We start from the raw sequence: 12630 nt of genomic DNA on the forward strand, positions 1-12630 counted from the left end.
TGTAATATGCAATGAGAGCACTGATTAGGTCATGGATGGTAAGCTCACCACATAGGGTACAAGGATACTACGTTGGGCCGAATGTGTGAACCAAATGTCGTGTAGTGCATCAGCCCAGTCCAAAAACTACAAACGCGGGCAATCAAACTAAGTGCACAGCATAGTTTTTTGTGTGTATTACCTCAACCAAGCTAAACTAAGCCATTGATGGATAGAGGAAAAAAGGTGCAAGTGGCCAAACATGCCTCTATCGAGCAAAAATGTGCAACTTCTTGTCCTAGCTGTTTTTGGGTTGATTTTTGAAAAACAAAATGATCATTTTTTTAAATTATCGAGAACGTTTTCCGAAAAGTGAAATTTAACAATGTCTATTTATTAAAAACTTCAAAAATGAAAGATGAACAATTTTCGAAAAATATGAACATTTTTTAAAAAGCATCAAAATTAACAATCTTTTTTAAGAAAGTGTACATTCTTTGAAAACGCAAACAATTATAAAAAAATTTAAACATTTCCTGAAAGCACATTTTGCATAATTTCCAAACATATTTTTCCAAATTTCTAAACATTTTTTTCAAAATAGTGAACAATTTTTGGAAATACATTTTTCCCAAATTTGCAAGCATTTTTTTATAAACATGGACGTTTTTAACAAATTCCAAACAAATTGGAAATTTTCAAATAGTTTTTTTTTTGAAAATTTTAGGAAAATTCAAAATAAAATTTGAACTTTCTAAATATTTTTATTTTTTTAAAATAAACCAGAAAATAGAAAATAAAACGAAAAAGTAAAAACAAGAAATAATCATGAAGAAAACAAACAGACAAAAAAAAGGAAAAACCTACACAAGAAGGTTCCCAATCTAGCAAAAACCGAACAAAACTTCTAGAAGGTCGCAAAACCGCCCCCTGCTAACTAAAATGAATTGCTATGTGAGCTCTGAGCGAAACCATGACAATTTGACGCAATGCTTGTCCAATAGGATATACCATCAGATCCACCTTAGCAAAAATTATGTCAACAATCCTTCTACAGAGCCGGAGGGCCGGAGCTGGGCCTCAACACGCAGGGCCATAGCTCGAGGCCTAATATTTTTTGTTCTTACCTTGGTATAAGTTTTTCCCCTTTTCTTTCTTAATATAGGACTTTTTAACATGGCAAATATTTAGATGTTCAATTTTTTTGCATCAAGAATAATATTTAAATGACCAGCTAGTACACCTGTTTTCAATTTTATCTTCGGGGTATTTTCAATGCTTATTTCTGATTCTTTTGTCATCCACTGGTAGCCCTAGATATCTCATTGCATGGAGCCCCTAGGACAAGTGAATAGTTCAGCATAGATTTCATCTATTAAAACATACATTCAATTTAAAGGGGTACCCAAGCTAAACCAGGCCTAAAAACTCAGAGCATAGAAAGAAGGTGGGGTTGGCTAATTAAATGAAAAGATTTCGAAGCAAAATATTCTCTAATTCAACAAGGATTGTATTCTTTAAAAAAATCTCCATTTTTTATTGCTTAATTGAAGAATTTAAAAACTATTTAATGAATTGTATACTCTTTCTTTGGATTCAAAATAGAAGAATAAAAGAATAAGTAGAAGAATCAAGTTAAGTCAATTAAAAAAAGGTAAATGGCCGAGGGAGAGGATGTTATAAACACAGTTTAAACAACACATAGAATGAATTTTAGATTATGAGCACTCTCAAAATCATCTATAAAAGGATGATGGTATTATCCGCATATTGCAACACATTAGTCCCATCATCAACACTTTCACCAACCCACTTTTTTTGTCCATGTCTAATAACATGGCCAAAGCATCAGCAACCAGATCAAACATCAGAGGGGACAAAGAATCCCCCTGCCTCGGACCTTTATGAGTAGGGAAAAAATAACCTACATTTATTATTGATTTTGATGCCAACATCCCAACTTCTAATAGTGTGCATGACCCTGTAAATCCATTTACCAAGGAAACCTTTAATTTTAAGCATTTGCATGACAATGACCCATTTGATTTTGTCATAGGCTTTTTTAAAGTCAACCTTGAAAAATCAGAGCGCTTTGTTTCTTCACATGAATATTGTTCACAGCTTCATGTAAAATTTGCACTCCATCCATAATATATCTCCCCTTGACAAAGACAGTTTGCATGGGAGAAATTATCTCTCCAATAACCCCATTTAGCCTATTCATAAGAACTTTAGTGAAAAAATTAATTCACATTTAACAGGCTGGTAGGCCTAATTTTATTTTTTTTGATTAGCGTCCTTAGTTTTAGGAATTAGGATGATAATCACATAACTAACCCTAGATATATCCAAATCACCTCTGGAAATCATCAAAAAGAGCTTTAAGATCAAATTTGACCAGTTCCCAAAAATGTTGATAGAATTCAACAGTAGAACCATTGGGTCCAGAAGATTTATTATGTGCCATACTAACGACAACACATCTTATTTCTTCCATGAAAAACTCTGCAGTTAATTTCTCTACAGCTTCAGAAGGTATAGTTCTGGGATCCTCTAGATATAAAGATATAGAAGTGATATCAGGATGTCCAAAGTTTTTATAAAAAGTTGGTAATATGAGTAATCAACTCTTTGTGTCCCTCAATTCGCGCCTCCTCTTGATCCAGGGAGGATAACCTGTGGACACTTGGTAGACCAGAAACAGGAAGGCAAGATATATCCAAGAAATAAGTAACGGAGTAAAAGGTAAGATCATCATGGTATAGTAGTTCCACTACTTTCTCGTTTCCAAGGTTCAATTACATATTTTGCGCGCACATCCTGGCCGCGCGATTTCCACCACAAAAAACACTTGATGTTACACCACCATTTCACCTATAACATCGTCGCTAATCAGCGATAACCTGACCACCTTAGAATAAAACAATGCACCCGAAGAACGCTATACTTCAGCAACGTAGTATGTTCAGAGCTGCTGTTGCTGCTGATCATTGCTTAGCATTGCCGAAAAGGGTCTGGAGAACGGTGTCACCTAGCCCGGGGACCGGCGACAGGAAATGCCCGGTCGCGGGGAGCTCATGGTAGTTCACCCAGCTGAGCCGGCTGGCGATGTGCCTCTGCAGCACCACGGGCACCAGGCCATCCTCGTCGCCCTGCCAGATGTGCACGGGGCAAGGCGGCTTCGGCAGGCTCATCGGGTCGAACTCCCACTTGCCGAACATCACCATCATGTCGCGGTAGTACGACTCGTGGATGCCCTGCTGTGTTGCCAGTTCCATCTTCTGCAAGATCAAAGAAATCTTGTTAGGTGGTAAGATCATAAGCACTGCTGTTCAGTAGTGATGACAATGGTGGAGCTGAGGTAGACCTGCTGGAACGTGCCATCGGCCTTGAGCTTGGCGCGGATCTCGGCGTCGCGCTTATTGGGGAGCGGCGTGGTGCCGGCCACGACGGTGGAGGTGGGCAGCCAGCTCTGATCCATCCACCAGTGGAGGATGCCAGGGGCGTAATGTGACACACGCAGCGCCCACTGGTCGCCCACCTCCTGCTTGTTGTACACCTCCGCGGCGAGATCCGCAGGGAAGCCCGGCCACCAGTAGTTCACCACCGGAGCCATCATTGCAGCTCCAGCAATCCTGCATCACAGAGTGATCACCGTTTATCAAACACTGATGTTGCCACAAACAAGTTATTAGCTGCTTGGTCTTGAGCAGAGTTCTCTGGCATGACTGGCACTGCGCTGTTTACCTTTCAGGGATGTACTTGAGGGCGCCCCAGACAGCATGGCAGCCAAGGGAGATGCCGATCACGTAGAATTTAGGGCCTAATCCTAGTGCGTCAGCAAGCTCCTCGACGTCGAGCGCTGCGCTTTTCACAGATCGGTTAGGGTTCGGGTCACTCTCGCCATATCCGGCACGGTCGAAACCCACCATGTACACGCCTAGCTCTTCAGCCACTTCCTGAAAACCAACATTTAGGTTCACACGTTAGCATCCGAGACAAAATGCGAAGTGAATGAGCAGCATATGACATCTGGAAAGTAAGCATCAGAGTGTAAATATGCTCATTATCTAGTTGGAACTTTCCATACAAAGAATTAGTCAGCACTTGCATAACATGAGGAAATCTTCATTCTTGTCGGCAACTAATAAGGACACGTGTTGTTTCGTCAGAAAGAAAAGGTCTTCAGAGGAAACGTTCAGCCTATATATGACATGGTCATGGTCAAGTAGAGAACAATGGCATTGGTAGTAGGAGTATTTGTCAAGCTGAAAAAACAGAGGAACCAACAGATGGGCACCAACTAATCCGAATTTAAATAATGCCATTGAAATAGTAGGATTGAGTTCTGCAGAAAAGTACTACTCAAGTGCTACTAATCAACTACGAAATTCCAGCATTGCAATGCAGTTTGTGAAGCCTAAATGTTTGCTCTGAATCCTCTGACCAGCCAGATTGCAAAATTTATGCATCCTTGAATAGCAACATGACAATTTCTAAGAACATCCAAAAAAAAAGCTAGTATGATCTTCTCCAGCGGACGATCCCCAATTCGGCAATCCAATCCGCTGGAAACAAAATCTCCCGGTTTGGAAGCCTACACGTGCTCTGATGCTCGCCATTGTCGCGGCGGCTAAAGCTGAAGTCGCTCTACAGGGTAGCTTAGCGGAGCGCAGGGGAAGCGCGGACCGACGTGTACTGACCAGCGAGGGGCGGATGGTGTCGTGGCGGGAGCCGGTGAAGCCGTGGGAGAAGACGACCTTGTAGCGCGCGTCCTCCTTGCGCGCCCCGGACTCGGCGTAGGCGAGGTGGCGGCCGTCGCTGAGCCGGACCCTGGGCGCCGTCACCGGGGGCCCGCCGGGCGTCCCGCAGATCCGCGGCGGCGGCGGCGGCGGCTTCACTGCCCCGTAGATCCACCTCCCCAGCGCGCCCGCCAGCGGGCCCATGGGCGATCCCGTTCCGCCCCCCCGGACCCTCCTGGCGCCGCAGCTCAGCACCGGCGCCTTGCACAGCAGCTCCATTGCCGGGCTGGCGCGGTGGATGGGGTGGAGTGGACCTCCCTGCTGCCGGCCGCCTCCCCTCCTAATTGGGCACTACTAGGAGGGAGGGAGGGAGGGAGGAGTATGACGTAGTATCGGCTCTCCTGAACTCAAAAACGGTCACGTGTGAGGGGAGATGAGATCCACCCTCGGTCGCGGTGAAGCGGCCGCCATTAATTGTTGCTCCTCCACGCGTTCCACGGGATTTCACAGGTCACCGTCGTGTCTAGGAGATGAAGCTGGGGGAGGTGGGGAGCAAAGCTGGCATCTTTATTTTCCCTGGTCGTCGCCGGCTGCTCCTCCTCCAACCACACGCCGACAGACAAATCTGTGCTCCTACCACACCGCACCGAACAGGTTGAGTCAGACCGGCCGGTTCGAATCCTTGAGACTCCGTCCAGAATAGAACTGCTACTTCTCCATCTTTGAACAGTCCGGCCAAAGACACGGAAGAAGGTTACGTGGGGCTCTGCTCAGCTCGGAAAGCTAAGGCTCAACAGCTTGCCTCTCTGCCCGTTCATGCAGACGGCAACGTGTGCGGATACGGACAGTGATATACTCCTACTACTGTACTAGACTAGAAGATGTACTGTGCTGTGCTGTGCTGGGACGCAAAGAGGAACACGCTGCACCTATCTGGCTCAACAGGGACGTGCCCTGCCTCTGGCCAGTGGCAGTTTGGAACACGTATTAGTCGGCCACCGAGCACGTCCTTTTCTTGTGTTTGTTGAACCAAAATGTTTATCATCGGTTCATCACTGTGCTGCAGATGACGGGATGCTTAAGGTGGCTAAGCCCTTTCTTTCTTTCTTCTGGCCTCGCTTTCAAATTGAGAAATGACTTCGACCTGCCTAAGGAACAAAGTCCCACCAAACATCAACGACTTTTTCCCGGGGAGTTGGGCGCATACGTGCCCGCCCGTTGCCATCGGCGACCGCGCTGGCTCACCCAACGAACGAGCCAACAAGAGAATTGATTCGATTCGATCTCCCACCCAACCCAACGTGCGTCCAGCTTCATTTGATTCTTCAGCTTTATGCACCGACGGCGACCGTCTCCATCACCGCGGACACGGCCGGTTTCCCGTCAGCTAAGCATTAGCTAGCGTACGCGCTAAATCATATCTATCATCGCGGCCAAGTGAGCTGCCAATCATTCGTACAGTTCGGCCACAGATAACCGTACTTTAATCAGTTGGATGCTAGTAGTAGCTAGCTGTGAATGACAGCACAGTTGGATTGGGTTCCTGACCCGATCAAACGGAGACTAATGCATTATTATAGTAAGTAATCGGCCGGCGCCGGAGAGAGATTAAACTAGACATGCGACGCCGGACGGCTAGCCGGAGCTAGCTAGCTAGAGGCACAGAAGGTGAACGGTACCTGGGTGGCGCGGACGCTGTCCTCGCGGGAACCGGTGAAGCCGTGGGAGAAGACGACCCTGAAGCGGGCCTGCTCCTTGGGAACGCCGCTCTCGCAGTAGGCCAGGTGCCGCCCGTCGCGCAGGGAGACCCGGGGCGCGGTCACCGGGGGCCCGCCCGGCGAGCCGCAGAGCTTGGGCGCGGGCGGGTCGGCGGCGCGGGACAGCCAGCCGGCCAGCGACCCCAGCATGGCGGCCGCGGGCGCCGGCGACATCATGTCGTCGCCCTTGCGGCTCCTCGCCTCCTCGTCCCACACCTGCGGCATCGACGTCACCCACATGCTGGCTGCCTTGGTTTCTTCTTGTTGCGTGGGCGGGCGGCGAAGTTGAAAAATGGAGCCGGTGATGGTGGGATTGCTTGTGGGCGAGGCGAGGCGAGGTGGCGGTGGTGGTTCTCGGTCGCTGCCTAACTCGGCACGGGCGTGGCGCTACTTATAAGCACGGAGGCGTGGCTGACCGGAGGGAGAGTTGGTGGGTGAGTGGCCGGGAGGGAGGCAGCTTTCTTCACCTACCGACTACCGTGGCGTGGACGCATCGCACGAACGCGGATTGGACTCCGGCGTCGATGAAATTCTCGAGTGGAATACTATGCGGGGAAGACTCCACTAGCTAGCTAAGCTAGGTAGCCGCTCGTGCGGTCGTGGCATTCTATTCGTGCGCTCCAGTGGATGGAGTGGTGGTAGTGTTTCACTGTTTTGGACAAACACACGATAACGCACATCCCGACCCTCGCACAAACACATGACAAGGCACATCCCGACCCTCGCGTCGTCTACCCAGGGGCGCCGCCAGAGACCCTTGCGCGGCGGCGGCGGGCCCAGCGTCGAAGGAACCGGGATATGGTCGCGGCGGCAATCTCTTGGTGCGGCTGGAGCGTGGCGCACAGCAGCCAGGGCGCGCGGCAGCCACACTACCCTTGATGATCCGCGGGCAATGGTGGGCATGGCGGCAGCCGCGAATCTGGATCCCATCCAGATCAGTCGTTAACTCAACTCTTCATGTGGATGGTCGGCGGCGCGGTGAGGGCTCCGGTAAGGGGATGGAGGATCTCCGCTAGAGAACCGGTGGCGCCATACGTCTTCATTGCGAAGCTTCGGGTGTTTCTAGGCTTCCAGCCAGCCGCGAGATCAGGACGATGCGGCTTCCGGTGAAAACTGTGCCTGACTGTGGTTTTGGTGGACGATGGCGGCGTCTCCGGCGTCGTTTTCTTCTCGAGGCATCATTGTTGCAGGTCACGTCAACTCGATCAGGATGTTTCGGGAGAAACCCTAGATCTGGGTCTACCGGATTGGACAATACGGCGCCTTCGGTGTTGTTCTCTCTTCTAGGGGCATCATTTTGGAGCAAGTGCTGGTTGAAGATGACAAGAGGAGGAGGGGTGTTACATCTATTGCAAGGCTGGCGGCGGATCCTGACGGCATGGTGCGGTGGAGTTTCAGCAACGGGCGCGTATGGATGGATATACGCAGAACAATGGCGTTGTCTGACGCCGTGGTGGCGTTGACGGCAGGCTTGACAAGGTTGGTGTGTCAGTACCTACTCTGGAGATGGATCAGTGGAAGATGGCGGCGGCGGCCTCTGAGAATGCGTCGGGCCGATGTATGACTCAGTCCCGGCATTGTGGCTTGGATGGGGCATCCGGTTTTAGATGCTAGCCTTTGGTGCGTTGTCTGTTTGGTATGGCTCGGACATTCGGCACCCCTTCATCAAGGGGATAGGAGTAGTGACAGGTGTTTCCAAGATGATGGTGTCTTTATGAATAATTAATAAAATAGATATATGCATCGTCCAAATGCAGAGGTCGGGGACATATCCTCCTTTCTCAAAAAAAAAGAGAGTAGTGTTTTCGCCTGTGTGGCGCCATTCCATCGCCGCTGGTACGTACGTGCGCGTGATGTGACAAAAAGAGCCAGGGAACAACCGTGTGTGTGAGTGGGTGGCCACTGGCTAGTTGCCGCCCGCGTGGGTGCGCGACCGGCCGGTGCGCACCACGGCGATCCACGGCCGGAAAAGAATGTCACGTACCAGGTTCCATGCATGCATGCATGCCGTGCATGCGGGCGGCGCGCCAAGGCCACGCTCGTGCTCGTGGAGGCCTGAAGGGAAACAAAACAATCGAGTTCCTCGTTTCTCGCCCCGCCAAGATTAGTATATTCGCCGGTGCGGCGGTGACCATGCGCATTGCCCGGCGAACGGCAGAGATCGATCATGGCGGTCCACCGGCCGAAAAATATATGTATGCAGCCGTTGTGCGCCAAAAGCGGACAACACTCACTCGCTTCCCTCGGCGCCTTTTCGTCGTGCGGGAACCGTGGAAAGATGATCGCACGAGCGCGCGTGATGAGCGGCGCCTTTCCATGATGCCGGGTGACTGGCTGGTGAGCGACGGCTGACGGCGGACGGGCGACACCGGCCGGCCGGGTGACCAGTAGTGCATGCAGTGTGTGGTGGACAGTGCGCACCATGTAGGCGTCCAACACATCAATTGGCATGGAAAACTGTCCGTCTCCGTATGAGTATGATCCCATCCGACTGTTCAACCGGGACCGGCCGGCCGGCCGCCACCACCGTTAGTGAGCAGCCGGAGGACCGCACCTCACGTTATCCACGCGTAGGGTCCGGCGCGCCACCTGCATTATGGGGCGCCAAAGCTGCCGGATATTCTCCTCCCTGCTCATCTCACTTAAAATTGCAATTTTATAGCGTCTAATCGCATCAAAACAAACGAAAGGCGCGCAAAATATGGTGGCAACGGCCGCCGACCTGGGAGCCACCAGAGTGGTGTTTGAGACAGACTCGCAGCATTGTTTTAGAGCAATGCTACACATATGATACTCTTTGTATGACTTTTGTAGGACGATTTACCGTGGCCTTTCATCGCGTCGCGGGGCTGGACCTTTGGATCATCAACCGTACAAGGATCGGAAGGTTAAACATCGCGTGCAAAGCAGCTACTTTACTTTTATGCATGCACATCATCGTACCAACATTTTCCTCACGGCTCGTTGGAAAACATGCAAAAGATTTTTGAAACATTTCAAACATATGCATGTAGTAAGAAAGAATTGTCTAGGAGCATGCCAGGAGACGAGTGAAGCAACATAGCAGCATGTCTTTTTTTTTTGCGAGAAACATATATAGCAGCATGTCGAAGGACGGTTGGATCGACACCCGACAAGTGTCAAACCAACGGCCAGGTGGATCGGTCTAATCTCTTCCTTCTATTGCTTTCTAAGCAAGCCTTTTACGTTTTTTCTCTCCGTGTGAATTTTTTCAAGCCTTACGCTTTGTTAGGGGAGTGGGTGAATGACTCAGCCACTCGGGCTCAACTATTCACAGATGTAAAACACGTGTTAAAAGCAAAAAAAAAACAACTATAAACCCTTTAGTTGAGTTTATTTTTCATTTCACATTTTCCCTTTTTGCCTCGGTTTTTCTTGGGAAGTAAATTGTGATGCCTAGCTCTACAACGTTTTGGACCTTTCAAAGTTGCAAATCCAAAGCAAACCATACACATAGACCAAAAATGCTACACCTAGTCACCTACGTATGAATCCTACCCTTTCTTTTCTAAACAAAACACCACCCACTTTATTCATTAGATAAAATAGATACATCGTCTGTGAGGAAATTCACAATTTCATTCAACACTTCCTCAAACCAATCATAAGTCGCAGAAAATCTCGCTAACCTAGCTAGTTCGTGAGCTACCTTATTTGCTTCTCTATTACAATGTTCAAACCTAGAAATAGGAAAATCACAAGCGAGATAATAACAATCATCAAAAATCACCGCTGCTGCAATCGCATGACCTCCTCCATTGTTCATTGTCTCGATGACCTCTAGATTGTCAGAATTGATAACTAGACGGTTGCACCCTATTCTTTGCGCCAGGGACAACCCATATCGGAGTGCCAAAGCTTCAGCTGCCAGGATGTCTGCGCACCAGTCTATTTTTTCATTCGCCCCTGCAATAAATTTACCTCTGTCATCCCTGAGTACTGCCCCAACAGTGCCCCTGAGCTCATCATGATTAAACGAAGCATCAACATTAAGTTTTACAAAACCCATAGAAGGTCTGGTCCAACCCCCCTTTTTTATCGTCGCTTTTGGAGAGCAAGCAGTAACAAAATTGGTTGTAATTGCACGGATCCCCTGTGATATCTGAGAGACGCTCTGGGTTATTTCCTCACGGACCAATTTATGTCTTTCCCACCAGAGGTACCAGGTAGTAATGGCAATCGTATCTCGAACATTCCTAGTTGCCACTGAGGTCAAATCCTGTTCTGGCATAAGAAGTAAGAACTCCAGAACCGCCTCACCTGCTCGATCAATTTCACAGGCTCTCGTAATGATTTCGTTCAAACCCAGCCTTCTCCAAACCTCTCTTGCTTTGTGGCAGAGAAATAAGGCATGCTTTGTATATTCTGGATTAGAAGAGCAGGTAGGACATTGAGGCGATACCTTGATATGTCTATTGGCAAGCGTAACACGACACGAAAGCGTCCCATGCAGTGTACGCCAAATGAAAATTTTCACCTTAGCCGGACACGAGAGCTTCCAAATCTTATGCCAAATAAGATTTGCATTTGTTCTTCCTCGACCATTCACATGTCGTAGTTTTTTACCGTGTTGATGTTCCCATTCCATGAAATACGCTGACCAAACTGAGAACATACCATTTTTTGTATAGCTTCATGCAACAAAATCCGGCATATCATGTGGAGAGAGAGGGATAGCAAGTACTCGCCGTGTGTCAGTGGGCCAAAGAGTTTGTCTCACCAGTTCCACATCCCACTCATTAGAAATAGGATCAATAAAATCAGCAACCCAAGAGATTAGATGGTTCCCTCTTGGCGTGCTGACTTTTCTATCCGCACACTTTGGAATCCAGGCGTCCACCCAAATATCAATATTCTGACCGTTCCCCACTCTCCATATATACCCACGTTCAAAGAATACCTATGAATCAACTTCAAAAAAAAAGAGAATACCTATGAATCCTACTTAATCTTACACACTTTCCTTTCTCTACCAATCAAAACTTCCCCCTGATTTCAGGGTGGGCCCGTGCGCCCCTAATAACTAATGATAGTCCTCCAAATCAGCCTCTGCATAACATTACGTAAATAAATTACATAGTTGTAGTATTGCTTGACATAGACATAGACTAACCGAAAGAATGGACATAAACTCTCGCGTAAAATCAGACGGTTAGACAAAGTCCAAGACGCCGACCGATGATTGGTGTCATCTTAAACATGCACCCTAGAATTAAAGAGCTGTTGCTGCTGGCCTTCCGTGGACAGGGCACCGGTCAAGAGTGTCACGTCCTTCTGTGCCTGCCTAGCAAGCTGCTCTGTTGACGTGACGGAGATACTTACAAACGGTGTGGAAACGTGTTTGGTCAATCCTGTGAGAATAGACCACTTCTTCAGGGAAAGAAGAAAACAAAATTATTCGTTAGGAAAGAGGATACCACGTTGTTCCTTCCTGACTACCGTGGAAAACTGAATGGTCCTTGCAACAATGACCGGAACCAACCAGCTAGCTAAAGGTTTAATCAATGATACTCTTTCATCATCTTATAACGACAAATAAAAAAAAAACTCGACTGGAATGATGTGTGTGTGTGTGGGCAACTCATGTATGCAGAAGGAAGAAGACTTCGACATCCTAAAAACTCGGGTGTGTTTTTCGATATTAGTGAAGGTGTTTTTGTACATGCCTATGCTACTTACTTAATACTGCGCCGCCCGGAATTATTTGATATATCTAAACGTGCTTGTAGTTCTAAATACTTTCATTTATATCCATTTCTTCGACATGTAATTCGGGATGGAGGGAGTATATATGATCCTTTGACTTTTCAAAATAAAGAAATAAATAACTTGGATAAAGTTGTTGCTTTGAGTTGCATTTTTGGCTCATCGCACTTCGCCAAAGAGTGGTGACCAACCGAACGACTCGTCGGAACACATCTTCTTTTTTTTTTAGAGAGACTTTCTATCACATCTCCGGTAGGTGAATGTCAAATTCATGTGCCCTGTGATGGCTCTCATGAGTCATGAGAGATAATGACCAAAGAGAAAAAGAAAGAAGCGCTGCGCAGCCATGGACAAACACACAAGGTCGCGTCACCAAAAATAGTACGTAGTACTACCAGTGTGTACAAGTCAGCTCTAATCATCTT

At 47.9% G+C, this 12630-nt stretch overlaps 1 protein-coding gene across 2 annotated transcripts; it reads right to left on the minus strand.

Annotated features, from left to right (window-relative positions):
- Window positions 1-2718: 2718 nt before the first annotated feature.
- LOC125511476 lies at window positions 2719-6860 on the minus strand. 2 transcript variants are annotated; one of them, XM_048676864.1, is made up of 4 exons: window positions 6401-6860; window positions 3727-3938; window positions 3347-3614; window positions 2719-3260 (listed from the first exon to the last, which is right to left on the minus strand). In XM_048676864.1, the coding sequence occupies exons 1-4, from the start codon at window positions 6716-6718 to the stop codon at window positions 2967-2969; spliced, it is 1092 nt and encodes a 363-aa protein (XP_048532821.1). In that variant the 5' UTR covers window positions 6719-6860; the 3' UTR covers window positions 2719-2966. The 2 variants fall into 2 exon arrangements, with proteins under 2 accessions (XP_048532821.1, XP_048532822.1); XM_048676865.1 differs by lacking the exon at window positions 6401-6860 and adding an exon at window positions 4683-6305.
- Between the last annotated feature and the right edge of the window lie 5770 nt (window positions 6861-12630).

This window comes from Triticum urartu, chromosome 5 (assembly GCF_003073215.2).
Source record: "Triticum urartu cultivar G1812 chromosome 5, Tu2.1, whole genome shotgun sequence".
Lineage (NCBI taxonomy): Eukaryota > Viridiplantae > Streptophyta > Magnoliopsida > Poales > Poaceae > Triticum > Triticum urartu.